Source organism: Panthera uncia, chromosome B1 (genome assembly GCF_023721935.1).
Source record: "Panthera uncia isolate 11264 chromosome B1, Puncia_PCG_1.0, whole genome shotgun sequence".
NCBI lineage: Eukaryota > Metazoa > Chordata > Mammalia > Carnivora > Felidae > Panthera > Panthera uncia.
This window is the reverse complement of record NC_064811.1, coordinates 118,340,689-118,356,488: the sequence shown is the minus strand read 5'-3', so window position 1 is coordinate 118,356,488 and position 15,800 is coordinate 118,340,689. Positions and strand designations below refer to the sequence as shown.

The following is a 15,800-nucleotide window of genomic DNA, read 5'->3' as shown; positions in this document are numbered from 1 at the left end:
GGAGAATTACCTGTAATTATGCATTTGTAACTGGTTTACTGAAGACTTACCTTAATAGACAGACCAACATGTGATGACATTTCCCCTCTTCCAAGCATATTTAACTATGCAATGTCGAATATCATTTTTTACCCGTTAACCACATGTTTGGAAGATTCCTTAAACTTCTAGTGACTTTCAGATGTTAAAAAGTTCAGTTTGGGTGGTATGTGGTAGGGAGGGCAAGCTGTGCTCCCTCTGACAACACCCAGAAACAAGCCACACATTTTACAAAAATCACATTCGAATGCATCTTCCAGCAAGCTGTGAAAGTAATAAACTACAATTTAAACTACAAAAGTAAACTACAATTCCAGAGAAAGGAGGATCTTTTGGAGCTGAGCTCTCAGGAGCCTGCCATTTTTCCTCTTTGGGCATTTGGTGGTTCTGAGAATGAGCTGAAGAACATGCCTTTGCCTGGACACAGAGCTGGTGCTGCTCAGAGAAAGAAAAATCAGCAAAACTCTCAGTGCATGTGTTGGAGGAAGTAAGAAACTGAGACTTCATCAGCTTCAAGTCAATGAACATTTTTTTTCTCAGAAGAGACTTGCTGAATTCTGAGCTTTTCAGGAGTCTAGAGAACCAGGCCAAAGCCTTCTAAAAAGCAGAGTGAAACCTCCCACAGATTCATAGTGCTTTGGAAACAGGGAGAGTCACAGGCAAGAGAGAAAGCCCAAGAGGGTGTGGTGGTGAGGGACTAAAAAGCTCTTTTCCACCTGTGCGCATTTACAGATTGTCCCTGTAGCTCGGAAGTCTCAGCATCAAGGTTTTGCTTAACACAGAGTGGCAGCTGGAAGACATAGAACCCAGCAGAGATTTTGGTTTTTATGTGTAGCTGAAATGACAAATTTAGAGACCAAAGGGGACTCAAATTCATGGCTGTTCTGCCTCTAAAGACATTTGCCAGATTTTGAAGCTGAGTGGGACACAGTGTGAAACACATATGCAGAGACTTCCAAGAATCTCTAGCATTCTTTTAGGGTCGAAGGACAAAGAGTCCTCAACCAAAGGTTCTTGGCTGAACGTCCTGGAGAGGGGTCATACCCTACAACATGGGTAGACTGAGTGTCTTAGTTCTCTAGAGCTGCCGTAACAAACTGCCACAGACTGTGTGGCTTAAACAGAAATTTATTTTCTTAAAATACTGGAATCTGGAAGTCCAAGAGCAGGGTGTTGGCAGCAGTAAATTCTTCTCAGGCCTCCCTCCTTGGCTTGCAGACGGCCACCCTCTGGCTGCCTCTTCCCATGGTTACCCTTTGTATCACACCCCTGCAGCGTCTTCCTCTTCTTTTCAGGACATCAACCATATTGCATTAGGGTCCCATGCTAATAGCTTCATTTTAACTTAATTACCCTTATCTCCAAATGCACTCGCTGGTTAGGACTTCAACCTGTGATATTGAGATTGAGGGTTTGGGGGGCATGAAGGGGTTAGAGAAGTGGAGATTCAGCCTGCAACGATGAGTCTTACGGAAATTCCAGCTAAGCTCTCTCCCAAATCAATCCCTGATTTGAGATTGATGATAAGAGCAACCCTTCCCCCCTTTGCATAAGAAAGGAAAGGGCATCTCTGATAGAAAGTATTATCTGGAGCTTTTACAGATGCTTGACATTTAAAAATAAATTACCAAAAACCTTCAAAACCAGAAGAATAAACCCCACCCCTTGTCTCAAGCATGTTTATGTGCAAATGAATGTCTACCATTCTCACCTGTGACCTATTTCCCTCATAAGCACTATCCTAGACTAGACCTTCTCACACTTGAATGTGCATATGAATTACATGGGGACTTTACTGAAATGAAGACTCTGATTCAGTTGTTTGGAGTGAGACTGAGATTCTGCATTTCTATAACAACCTTGGAAGGGATAGTCCTCAGACCATCCCCCAACCAGCTGCAGACCAGTAGGTAATGAGAATGCACACTGAAATTTAAGCAACATGGCCTGATAATGTCTAAGACCTCTTCCAGCTCTGAGAATCCATTAACATATTTTTTTTAATTTTTTGTTTTCCAAGAGAGCCTTATTCCATCACATGACCATTGCCTAGTACATTTTTTTTTTTTTTGCAAATTTTCATAGGATTTGGAGCTAGTTTTGAGGCTTACACTCAAAACAATCTCATTTATTTTACAGCAGTAATTCTTAACTTTGACTGCACTTTGGAAACAGGTGTGGAGTCAGCCTTAAAAAGCACTGATCCCTGGATTCTTCCCTCAGAGATTCTGATGTAATTATTTTAGAACATGGTCTGGAAACTGGCTTTAAAAAATATTCCAGAGGTTTCTAATGTGTTGTCAAGATTAAGAACAATTGCTTTAGAATAGCACTCCCCCCCACTCACTAAAAATAGTACTGGGCATATTTTTACCTTTTATATCAGGCTGGTTTCTGGCAAAAATAATTAAATACTAATAATGGTATACCTGCAAAAGAGTTAGGATTTGTCCATTGTTGATAATTGAAGAATTTTTTTTCTCAGGAACATTTTAATTACTTGGAGCTGGATAGTTGTTCTTCATAGACTAGGAATGTGATTTCCATTTTTGCCAGATTCCTTTCCCCTCCCTATTGTCTCTCACACTCAACCTACTTCTTTCATTAACTTAATCTGTTTGGAGCCTTTAAGTAGGTGAGCAATACTACTTCTACAAGACTAATTAGTAAGAGAATAAGCTAGAGATTAAACATGTCCAAGGAGAAAATTTAAATGTAACCTCCCGGGATATTTCATGTACAATTTTCACATCACAGAGGTGGTTTTTCTAGGTTTACCCTAAGATCCCTCCCATCTCTAAGGTTCTGTGATATGAATCATTTGGGCTTATACATGGATCATTTTCTCCATGCACAACAGAAATTAAATAGTTGGAAAATCAGTATCTAAGAATGGCTGGTAAGTTTTACACAATTGAAGATGCTTAGCAATTATAATTGTATGTTTTGACCCTTGCCATGTTATCATTATTACCTGTGGGTGAGAAATACCTTGTCTTCCTAATCTCTGGGATTGCCAGTGTTTATGACAGTCACTGGATCATAATACGCAGTTAATACAGATCTGTTGACATTAAAATAATGAATTAGGATTTAATATTAGATATTTTGCTTTATTTCTTCATAGCCATAAATGGAATCCAAACTTCCATTAAAAAAAAAAAAATGGGGGGGGTCATATTACGTGATCTGCTGAAACAAATGTAAACATCCAAATTTCAGTGTTTTTTCACAGTGGGAAGTTTATTTCTTGGTCATTGTGTTGGGCAGAATTCTACACTGGCCCCAGGATTACTGCCCCATTGTTGTACACATTCTACATGGTCCCTGGGACATACTCCTGTGATTAGATCATGTCACATGGCAAAGTTGCCTAAGAGTGGGAGATTATCTGGGGCAAGTCTGACCTAATGAGATAAGCCTTTAAAAGAGTGGATTCCAAAGACAGATATCTGAAGTGCAAGAAGGATTTGGTGCAAAGCAGATCCTCTGTTGCTGGATTTGAGGATGAAGGAAGCCACATGGCATGGAGTAACAGTGGCATGGAATAAACTCCAGGAGTTTATAGCAGCTTCCAGATGACATTCATCAAGAAAATGGGGACCTTGGTCCTAGAGCTGCAAGGAACTGAATTCTGCTACCAGCCTGTGGAAGCTGAAAGCAGACCTTTGCCTAGACAAACCTCCAGGAGAGGCTGCAGCCTTGTAATACCAGAGCAGAGAAATCAACCACATGAGGACTGGATTTCTGACCTACAGACTGTGAATTAATAAGTGGATGTTGTTTTAAGCAGCTGAGTTTGTGGAAATTTGTTAAGCAGCAATAGAAAACTGACACAATCATTTATAATCTAACACTGGTAGGGATACGTGGTATGGCGTGGCGAATGGTGTTCTTTCATGTGTGGCTCTGCAGTCACCTAAGGGCGGGACTCCTTGGAAGGAGAAAAGGACAGTGAAGAGGGCCTAGGCTATCCACTTCGGAGAACTCCAGTTTGGATGCAGCAAACATCACTTACACATATATTTTATTGGTGAGAGCTTGGTACATGGCTATCTCTCAAAACAAGGCATCCTGGGAAATATGGGCCTAACTGAGCAGCTTCCTCCCCGAATATTAATATTGTGGAAGGTGGCAGAACACTTCTGTACCAGTCAGCTTTTCATGTGTTTGAGTATGAAGGCAGTTTGGTGCCTCGTTCCAAGTGGAACAAGTAAATGTGATGAAATAATATATTCTAACTCGAGATATGTAGAGAATTAGAGTAACATTTTTATTTAAAAAAAAAAAAAGAAGAAAGTGTTTCAACAATGCATTCAATATCAGAGAACTTACCAGATGTCACAGTAGTCCAAGAAGAAGATCTAGGCCCTTTCCCTGCCCTGGGGATGTTCAAGCACTGTTACAACCCTGTCCAGCTGAGCCCAGCTAGGGAAAAGTTGCATTTGCTCTTGAGAAGATGCACTTGCCCGGGGCTGAGGCATGGACAGCCTAGTGCACAGTCATGGCAGCCTGACCTACCCCTTCTCTATATCTGGATAGTCAACAATGCCTGCAGTTGAGGCAGCCCTATTGCTCATTCTTACCTACTCACCCATGAAGAATACAGCAGTCTCCACCACCCTCCCAACCTCAGTTTTTCTTTTTTTCAAGGCAAATTTAGTATATGGAAGTTTGAGCCTATGAAAAAGTAAATGAATTTGCTTTATATGAAACTTGAGAACTATTCAAGATGGAACATATAATCTACATGATCACTTCTATTAAGTGATCTTTATTTGATATCATAAAAGTGTCCTCCTAGACAAGAGGAAGTTATAATAACTTTAAATATGTGGTCAGGCAGACATTCTTGTATCCCAGGAAGGACAGGGAGGGGTATGGTAAAGAAAACTGGGAAGAAGAATGGCTAATAAGACCAAAAAAGGGAAAATGAATCCTGAAGAAAGGCCAGTAAATCTCAGGAGGCATGACATTGCCCGTGAACTGGAATGTTCCAAATGTTACAGTGACAGCCATTGCATCATCCCTTCCTCATCAAAAGGCCTCATCTAAATCTGTCCAGGCTTTATTATTTGTTTTCAGTGACATATTGCTCCTGCCTTTTCTACCCACCCCATCTCTGTCTTACTCTTTTTCCTCTGTCTTTTTCCTCTCTCTTCCTTTCTCCTTTCTTTTTCTCCCTCCCTCCTCATTTCCTCTAATTCTTCTTCCCTTTCTTTTCTTTACTCACTCTCTCCCTTCTTCCCTCTCAGTGGCAGGTACTGTTCTGGGTACTTAAAAGATGTACTACAACAACTATGAGGTTTATTATTCACCCTATGCTAAAGATAGCTAACAAAAAGGCAAAAGGCAACTAGCGTAAAGAGGTTATTTTCCCAATATGACTCAGGGCATAGTGGATATGCTTTAAGGGGCTCTGATAACATCACTTTTCTACTTGATTGTCTTACCTGATATCCTATTGTCTATAAATTGCATGAAGCTCCAGTTCCATAACATGATAGATATCAAATGGCCCAACCTCTCTCCTCAGACATATAACCAAACATCTCCCCAACTCTTACCATTTCCCCGAAGGCCCCCCTGTTATGGTATTATCAGAATACTCACTCTTTCCCAAACACAAATGGCCTTTGTTTTTTAAGTTTATCTATTTATTTTGAGAGAGAGAGAGAGAGAGAGAGAGAGAGAGAACGAGCAAGTAGGGGAGGGAAGAGAGAGAGGGATAGAGTATCCCAAGCAGGCACACACTCTCAGCATGGACTACATTGAGGGGCTCAGTTGCATGAAACATGAGGTCATGACCTGAGCTGAAACCAAGAGTCAGACGCTTAACAGACTGAGCCACACGGGCACCCTAACCAATGGCCTTTTACAACTCCATGACGCATGCTTATTATGTAATACGCTGTTTGCTTCATCCTATTCTTCCTTGCTTAAAACTCCTACACATCCTTCAAAACCCAAACTGCTTGTTCTGTGAAGCCTTTCCTGACATTCAGTCTGGATTAATTACTCCTTACCCTGAATGCCCACAGAAAAATGCTCACATTTCCATTATAGCATGTATTATGTTGTACTGGATTATTTATATATTTGTCCCATCCACTGGTTTCTGAAATCCCAAAGAGAAGAAATGGAACCCTATTTACTGGCAAACCCAGTGCTTGCCACCTAGTATGTGTTTAGTGTAATGAGGGCTATATATTATGCAAGAAAAAACATCATCAGTGTGTGACCTATATACCATAACATCTGTAGCATTAACCTTAAATATAAAAGTTTTAGAACTATACATATATACTACCTTAAACATGTGTTTCATATGAAAATCTGACTTTATAAAATTTAAAATTGGTTTACAAAAGTTTTGTTTTTCAATTCCTCTATATCAGGAGCTCTGCTAGTGTTTTAAACATGCCTTGAGTTATGACATGTGACATACATGTACTTTTCAAAAATAGTTTTATTATGTAAAGGGAAGTTCGTTCTCTGTCTCTCTCTCCTTCACACATGTACACACATTGGAAATGGCAAACTAGTCCATGATTATCTTTGAAATTTTTTTATAGTATACACCTTTGGGTCAGGAATCTTTTTTTTTTCTTTGTAGTTTATTTATATTTATAAGGACTAATTGTCCTGATAAAATAAACATAAATTTAATGACAATATTGCAGTAGTTGTCAATATTATTCTACCTTATCTAATATTATATCACATAGAGTGTGTGTGTGTGTGTGTGTGTGTGTGTGTGTGTGTGTGTATATATATACACACACATATATATGATATAGCAATACTATATATGTTGACCTCCACCAATGTCTGACTTCTTTCACTTTATTTCTAAATTTAAGCATATCCTATTGGATAATGTTATTTGGATGTCAAATATTTTCTTAAAATGATGCATAAACATACACATATATATGTGTTATATGGGTTGCATATGTGTGAATATACATTCACTATATATAATCCATTCTGACATATAGTAGATGTACATTTATATATATATATATATATATATATAACATGTACACTCTACATACTTTATATACTATATATACATATATACATATATATGTGTGTGAATATATATATGCATACATGCGCACATTGTGTGTGTGTGTGTGTGTGTGTGTGTGTGTGTAATTGTGTATACAGTTGTCTTACCTAATCCACAGGGGATACTTCCAATATCCCCAGTGGATGCCTGAAACCACAGATAATACCGAACCCTACATATACTGTTTATTCCTATTCATACATACCTATGATAAAGTTTAATTTATAAATCAGGGCCAATAAGAGATTGATAATAACTAATAATAAAATAGAACAATTATTACAATATACTATAATAAAAGTTCTGTGCATATGGTCTCTCTCTCTCTGAACATACCTTATTGTACTATACTCCCTCTTCTCATGATGGTGTGAGATGATAAAATGCCTATGTGCTGAGATGAAGTGAGGTGAATGACATAGACATTGTGATGTAGCGTTAGGCTGCTTTGACCTGATGATATGTAAGGAGAATCCTCTGCTTCCAGAGAAGAGTGGTTGACTGTGGGTAACACTGACACCATGGCAAGTGAAACCGTGGATAAGGGGGGAACAAGTCTCTCTGTCTTTCAGAGACAGAGTTAATCTGAGAGACAGAGACAGACAGAGAGAGTATATACTGTGTGTATGAAAGAGAGAGAGAGAGAGAGGGATATCATACACATACGCACACTGTATGGTCCATTATAGTCCCCTGTTAATATACAGATTCCTTATCCTTTGAGGCCAGCTAATGGTTTTCAGATAATGAGACTGAATGGTACATCTGAACATTCTGGACCAAAGAGCATTAATGCAGCCGCCACACTGCAAATGCTCTTCGCCAGTGAACGCTCTATCATGAAATCCTGAGTGGAGTGTGTTCTGCAAATTGTGTTGTTTACTCTGTTGGGATCTCTCCTGTCATTTATTTTGTGCTCTGGTGAACAATTTGAGTCATAATGACTGACAAATTGTGCAAGCGATAGTGCTGGGTCTGTCATAAAGAAACAAAGAAGGAGCCTTAAGCTGGAAGTTAAAATGCACTGTTTTACCATGGCTTGAGGCTTTTTCCAAGAAAATGGAAACCGTGTTAAAGACTAGTAGGCCCTCGGGAGCTAGTTCAAGTCTTTTGACATTATGAGGGGTGTTATAGGTATCTCTTCAACCTGGGAGAATTGACCAGGTATGGTCAAGTATGTCAGAGCTTAAAGGATTTCAAGAGAGTTATGATTGGCAGTGCAGTACCTCCAAAGGGATTTTGTTAAAATGACCCCCTAAAATATTGATCCATCATGTGTTTCTAGGGTTCCTCTCTCCCATTCATCACCCCTTCCCTCTGCTCTCCAGTTAAACAGAGTATGCTTGTCTATTGCTCTGTATTCACTTAACTTTATTATCTAATCCTTACTTCAAATTAAGATATACTAGATTTAGGTTTTATGTGTTTCTTGCTTTTACTAGCCTTTTCTTAAGTGAGAAAGATAGTCGTGATTTCTTTTCATTTGAAGCGTTTTTTCTTAAATAGAGAAACATCGATTCAGCTGTACATTAGAATCAATATCCAGGGGCAGGAAAGAGCACCAGCAGTTTGAAAGGTCCCCAGGTAACTCTAATGCACAACCAGGATTAAGGATCACTACTCAGTAGAAGATATATGCCTACTTATCATCTAAGGGGTTGATATTTCACTTGGAACACATTCAAACATATGAAAAGCTTCCCCAGATGACTGATTATTTTACACTATTTCCCTCTCCCCCAGTTGAGAATTCATTTTCAAATGAATTTAGATAATGGTATCTGACAATTTGGCCCAGAACTCTCCTGTGGGAGGGATATACTATAAAGACTGTGGGTTTTGGTGCTCATTTAGAGAATAAATATTTATTGAGCTTGCATGGAATGACTTGCTCTACACCAACTCTGTCCTTTCCTTTGAATGTTGAATTAGGGTTGCTTTTTGAGGAGATTAAAGCTGATTCACCTAAAGCCCAGACATCTCTGTATTTGACAAGGGGTGATGGGGTAAGGATCCAGCAGTTCTGTGTACTTAGGAAAACCAGGAAGCTTAGCAACTATCAGAGGAGAGCTTTATGGCTCTGCAGCAGGTGATGTACACAGGTACCTTCGGTAATGATTAACCCCAGTCTGAATTGATGCTCCATGATGGGAAAATGACACCCAGCACCTGTGTGAAGCTTCTGCACTAGTTTCTACTCCAAAATCCTACAGAAAACGTTTGTTTTTTCTCTATAGGTTCGAACCAGTGTCCTACCTGAACATAAGGATCCCCTGCCAGAGGTTGGGGTAAGTGTTTTTTTATCTTTCCAAAAGGTACACACAGCACTTCTAAGTTAAATCATTTGGATTTTCACTGGCCTTCTGCTGTCTGATGGCCGAAAAATGAAATTGTGTTAAATTAACAGGGTGTGACCATGCAAGGGGGCACATATTTGGCGAATTGTATAGAGTTCATTTCTTGTCTCTCGAAAATTATCCCCAGATGAACTCATATTTTGTTTCACTGGATAGAGATGAATCGAGAAATTGTCCTGCAGGTAGCTGGGATGCAATTTGGAACCAACATTCCTGGAACAACAGAGGGCCAGGGAGATTGCTGATGTGGGCTCGACTGCTTCAGGAAGGAGGCAGAGAACTAATTACCTGAAAGACTGTGCTGTTTTCTGCTTCCTGCTGCTTAAACACTGTAATGCAACTCACAACAGTAGCTGCCACCAAAGTGCAGACCGGTGTTGCAGAATTCCTGCTGCATCTGAGCCATTGCATCTGCAGCTTTTAGAAATTGGAAAAGCGGAAAGATAATAGGTGCTTTTTGCTTAGGCAAGCCTAGAGTAGGTGGTGACAACTCCTGAAAAGATAGCCCAGCAGGCTGAGTCCCTGGGATCTGTGCAGAGAGGATGAAAAAGCCTAGAAATAAGTTGAGTCTATAGAGGCCATGGGACTGAGCCAACTGAAAGACCTATTTGAAATTCCCAGAAATCCTACAGGCAACTGACAACCTTCTCCCAATTGATATGTGGAGCAGAGTACTATATGCCGATCATTTCCTCACTAGCAACAGCCACTATCTGAACCTGCCAAGAAAACCCTCCAAATATGTGCACCAAAGAGTGAGTTGAATTGATGGAGAAGAATGTCAGCCATGTCTGACATTCTGATCGGGAAGGAGAAGGAAAAGGGCACTCTGTGCTCTCTCATGCCTAACACAAGCTTCTGGTTTCTTCCTGGGGACATGTTGTTCTCTTTTACTAGAGTGAATCTTCATGCTTTGTTTTCTGCAAACCTTCAAACCTCTTGTGCTGCCCAGACTATGCTTAGTTTCTCCAGAGTGACTAGCAAGTTCTTCCCAGCCTCAGGCCCTTCACTGCTGCAGGCCCCAGGACCCTTTCCCTGCCCAGTGCTGTTCCTCCCCTGCTCAGGGCTCAGGGCTCTGTTCACAGCCTTTGGGTTGTGACCACCTCAGGTGCACTCCTTTTAACTGGAACCTCCATCGCAAGCTCTCATCACACCCTTAGTACTTGCTTCTGAAAACAAGACCTTTTGAAATTTTAACTATCAACTGAATGCATTATTTTATAAGGAATTTTATTTATTTTTTGAGATTCAAGAAAGATGAGCTAGTTTAATTTATTTTTCCTCTTCTAACCCTTCATCCCCACAACTGCTCAGTGTTAAATCCCCCTCACTTGAAGCTTTAGTGACATCTTGGGCTAGTTATGTAAATTTCCCTGTTTTTTCTCTCATTCAAGTTCTTGAAATATATCCTATTCATTTTAAAACTTGAGTTCCTTCTCTGAGTTTAATTGTTTTCTTCTCCCCCCCCTCCCCCATCACTTCCCACTATGGGGTAGACATCTCTGTTCCTCTAGCAACTTGTAGTGGAAGGGGAGCATAGTCTGATTCTCACATGAGTCCTGCCCTTTCCTCCTCTATTGCTCAATGCTGTGGCAAGGAGAAAGGAATGGGGAGAGGTTCCTTCTGTGCTTGCCCATGGTGAGGTTGTGGTTCCCTTTCTGCTGGTTTTGATATTTCTCAGGCTAGTGCTGCCTGTCAGCATGTGGCAGACATTGAAATGCTGTCTCTGTAATGAACACAACTATAGGTATTTCTGGAGACCTTGTAGGCTCCTTCCCATCACAGATTTCCCTACCATGGGGAATCTGGTTCTGGCTCAACCTTCTCCACTGCCCAGGCTCACCCGGTACGCTCTTGCTGCTAAGACCTACTTTTCTAGCATGTAATGCTTGCTTAGCTGCTTGCGGTGTTTTTTGGCCCTGATGAAACACACGTATGTATTTTCCATGCCACACAGAAGAGATGCAGGCTACCCCACTGGTGTTTCCTCTCTCAGTTCAGCCGTCTCTCTGCTGTCCCTTTCTACAAGCCCGACCAGCATCAGATGCTAGACAGTCCATGATTTTCAAAGGAGAGACAATCTCCAGTTCCTGATATAGTGGAGCCAAAGATGGTTTGGACACCCACAAGCTTAATAATTGATTTTTGGGGACCAGACCCCCGTGACTTTTTTTTTTTTACTTTTTAAAGTTTATTTTTGTGAGAGAGAGAGTGCAAGCAGGGGAGAGGGAGAGAGTGAGAAAGAGAGAGAAGGAGAGAAAGAGAGAGAATCCGAAGCAGGCTCCAAGCTCTGAGCTGTCAGCACAGAGCCCGACGCGGAGCTTGAACTCATGAACTGCAAGATCATGACCTGAGCTGAAGTTGGACACTTAACCAACTGAGCCACCCAGGCACCCCTCCCTTGACTTTAAGGTGTCTTCCTGAGTATGATATAACAAAGAAATTAGGCTCGGTTCTTAAATAGTACACCTTGTGAAATGCTCACCTTCCCTCTCTGCTAACACTACCTTTATATCAGCTGTGTGTGTCATGTTTACTAATAGGCCAGTTTCTGTAAACTGGCTTCTTTTTAAGCACTGTGAGGAGGTTGCTAACTCAGGCCACTAGAGGTTCTCTGAACTGACACTATGGTGCATTTGGTATAATGTCTTTGTGAGAGACTCAGCTATAATTCCTGGGTCAAAACAAAATTCTCAATTGACATTCTGTGGCATGCTAATTATATCAGTTAGGCATGCATTCAGAAGCAAGTAACCTAGCAAACAGTGGGTTGAAAGTAACAGACTCATTTTTTTCATGTTAGAAGAAGGTTTGGGGAAATTGCCCAAGACTGCAGCTACTCAAAAATGACTTCTAGCAACCATGTTCTATCCACCTTGCCGCTCCTCCTTTGTTAGAGTATTGTCCAGTCTAACCATTGCGCCTTCAGGAATCACAGTCCAGATGGGGAGAAGACCGAAGGACAAAAGGCAGCTGACCCTGTTCCTTCAATTCTGGGAAACAGTAGCTTTTGGGGAAATTTCGATTGGTATACTGATACGTATCTCTCACTGAGAAGAGAGGAGTCCCTAAGCAGCAGGGAATCTCAGTACAATTCTCACTTAAACAAAATCAAGGTGCTATTAGTAATACAAATGAGCAAACTAGGTATTACATGTTAGTGATGTCTGCCCAATCCTCCTACGTGTTAAACTCCATGATAGCAAAGAGCCTATGTATTTTGTTCACTCGAATAGCCCTACCTTTGTGCCTGGAAACTTGTAAATTATGATATATATACATATATGATATGTATGATATGCATTCTGTGTGTGTATCTCTCTCTCTTCCCCTCCCCTGCTCGCACTCTGTCAACAATAAATAAATGTATATACATATATGATATATATATATTGAATCAATTAGAAAGCGTACCCTGATTTTGGTTTGCTAACCATCTTCAATTTTTTAGAACCACCAGAATAAAAGGGGGGGGAGACATCTAAAAATAATTGCAATAATATGTAAATTGTAATAATATGTAAAAATCTAGTATACTTTATGACACATCAGAACTCAATAAAATGGCAATTATATTATAGAACTAAATCTCAAGCATAGTAAGAATGAGCCTAAATAAGAACAAATTAGCATGCTGTGGTGTGTCTAATACCCTCAGAGTACATGATATTCCGGGCAGAGAAGAATTACCACATCTTGAGCACCTATGAGGTACCCCTGGGTAATATTTATCTTATTGATTAATCCGCAGAATATTGCTTTGGGCACTGCAAAACGTGTCTGAGAGCTTTAGCTCTTGGCCAAGACTTTGTTCTCCCATTACAACATGCTAAGGACTCTAACCATTGACTACTCTGGTTAAAAAAGAGCTGAAAATTAGGGGCGACTGGGTGGCTCAGTCAGTTGGGCGTCCAACTATGGCTCAGGTCATGATCTTGTGGTTTGTGAGTTCGAGCTCCGTGTCAGGCTCTGTGCTGACAGCTCAGAGCCTGAAGCCTGCTTCAGATTCTGTGTCTCCCTCTCTCTCTGTTCCTCCCCTGCTCATGCTCTGTGTCTCTCTGTCTCTCAATAATAAATAAACATTAAAAAAATGAGCTGAAATACTTTATTATAAATAGTCCAAATATGTTCTATACATTTCTTTGCATTTTTAAGCAGCATCTTTTGGATGCACCCAGATCTTTTGTTGATGTCTTAGTAAACGAGATGCCAATCTGTGCTGAGACCTTTTGAGTTATATTCATAGGGAAGATGTAATTTTTAAATATATGACTTCACCCTAAAATGCTTTTTAATGTTTTCTTTGGACTGTTTATCAACTTTTAATAGATTTCCTCCCAAGTTTTGTTTTTCTTTCTGATGTCTTGTTTTCAGTGTGAATAGTTCATGTATCCTCTTTCCCTTTCTATTTGATGGGAAACCACGTAACCATATCTGTTAGGGTTGACAGTGAAGAAAAAGCACATGGAATATGAAAAAGGGCCTGTCCTATAAGTTACGTTTGGGAGATGTTGTATATTGGCCTCATGATATCAACTTCAAAGACCCTTTAAATTTGTGCCACAGTTCCTATGTATAGTTTTATTAGAATAGGCCAAAGTATGATTCTTATTGTTGATATATTCATTTAACCTCTAAACAATCACTTTTTAATGGAAATATTATATGTGCCACAGATGTGTGCCACATATGTAATTTTAAATTTTCTAGTAGACCATGCTTTTAAAAAAGTAAAAAGAAACAGGAAAACCTTATTTTAATGTGTTATTGAACCCAATATATGCAAAATGTAATCATTTCAAAACATAATCACTATGTAAAATTATTAATGCTATATTTCACATTCTTTTTTTCATACCATGTTGTGTAAATTTGATGTATATTCTACACTTAATAGCGCATCTCAGTTCAGCATAGCCACAAGCCTAATTCTACCCATTGGATAGTACAGCCCTACATAGTACTTGTAAATTGTAGTGTAAAGAAAACCTATACTTTGAGTAAAGGCTTTGTGAGATGAACATAGGTGATGGAGGTGTGGCCAGCTCACTGCAAGGTGTATGAGTTTGTACATCTTCTGGCCCTTTATATGGTACAGCTGGAATCCCTGCAAGGGCTAATAGGATAAACTGTTTATTTGTATAGTCTCCATAGAGAGCAACCAGGGATTGAGGCAGATGCCCCACTTTTCTCCACGCTGCTTGATATCACTCTCTAGCCAGGTGAGTGATTAAAATTGTATATCAAGCAATTTAATGATCATCTGCTTTGGGTGCTTGCACCAGAATGATCATTGTGAGTGTTGCACTCTCACGACCAGGCAGAAAAGGTCAGAACCACATGTTGTGCAGGCAGAGAGCCTGGCAGAGGGACAGGGAATTGCCGCCTGTCTTGGAAATAAGGCACAGTGTGACGGGGATAAAAGAATGATGGACTGAAAAGCAAGAAACCTGGATTCCAACTTGGCTTCTGCATATTAACTAGTTCTGGGACCATGTAGAAGCCAGGTTAACTTTTAAATTCCTATTTTCCCAGCAGTGTACTAAGTGCTTTTCCTGGATTACTTTGATTCTCATTACTATAGCTATGAGAAAGATAGAGTTATCATAGGCAACTTTTTCATACAGCCATTAAGGCTGTCAGTGGTTTCATTTAAGACCACGTAATAGTAAGAAAGAAGACAGAGTAACAAGGCTAGACAATACCCATTAGTGGATAACCATTCTGGGGGCTGTGAGAGCCCAGATTTCCATTTTGAGGCAGAATAACTGATTTAGTATGACACTTTAGATCTCTGAGCTCCAACTCCAATGAGACTTAAATTTTTTTGTTTGTCTCTCGATTTTTTCCACTGATATTAGAGCTCCCAGTTTAAGACCTTTAAGATGAGAATTTTAGAAACAGCACTGAAGAAGAGATGGAAAATCTTGTTCCTTGAGTTATGTTTGAAATATAAAAGTGTTTAAAGAACTTTCTCGCTAAGCAAAATAAGTCAGAGAAAAATAAATACCATATTATTTCACTCACGTATGGAATTTAGGAAATAAAACAGATGAACATAGAGGAAGCGTAGGGGGAAAAAGAGTGAAGCAAACCATCAGAGAGTCTTAACTCTAGAGAACAAAGTGATGGTTGATGGAGGGAAGTAGGTGGGGGATGGGCTAGATTGGTGATGGGCATTAAGACTTGTGTTGAGCACTGGGTGTTGTATGTAAGTGATGAATCACTAAATTCTACTCCTGAAACCAATATTACACTTTATGTCAACTAAAAAAATGTTTTTAACATTTATTTATTATTGACAGAGTGCGAGCAGGGGAGGGACAGAG

General features: G+C 39.9%; 1 protein-coding gene across 8 annotated transcripts in view; it reads left to right on the top strand.

Annotated features, from left to right (window-relative positions):
* The window catches only part of INPP4B (inositol polyphosphate-4-phosphatase type II B), a 755,730-nt gene that overhangs the window by 487,734 nt on the left and 252,196 nt on the right, over positions 1-15,800 (top strand). For all 8 annotated transcript variants that reach the window (XM_049632225.1, XM_049632223.1, XM_049632226.1 and 5 more), the window contains one exon: positions 9,352-9,402. In XM_049632225.1, the coding sequence (XP_049488182.1) occupies positions 9,352-9,402 (51 nt within the window). The remainder of the gene's footprint in view (positions 1-9,351; positions 9,403-15,800) is intronic.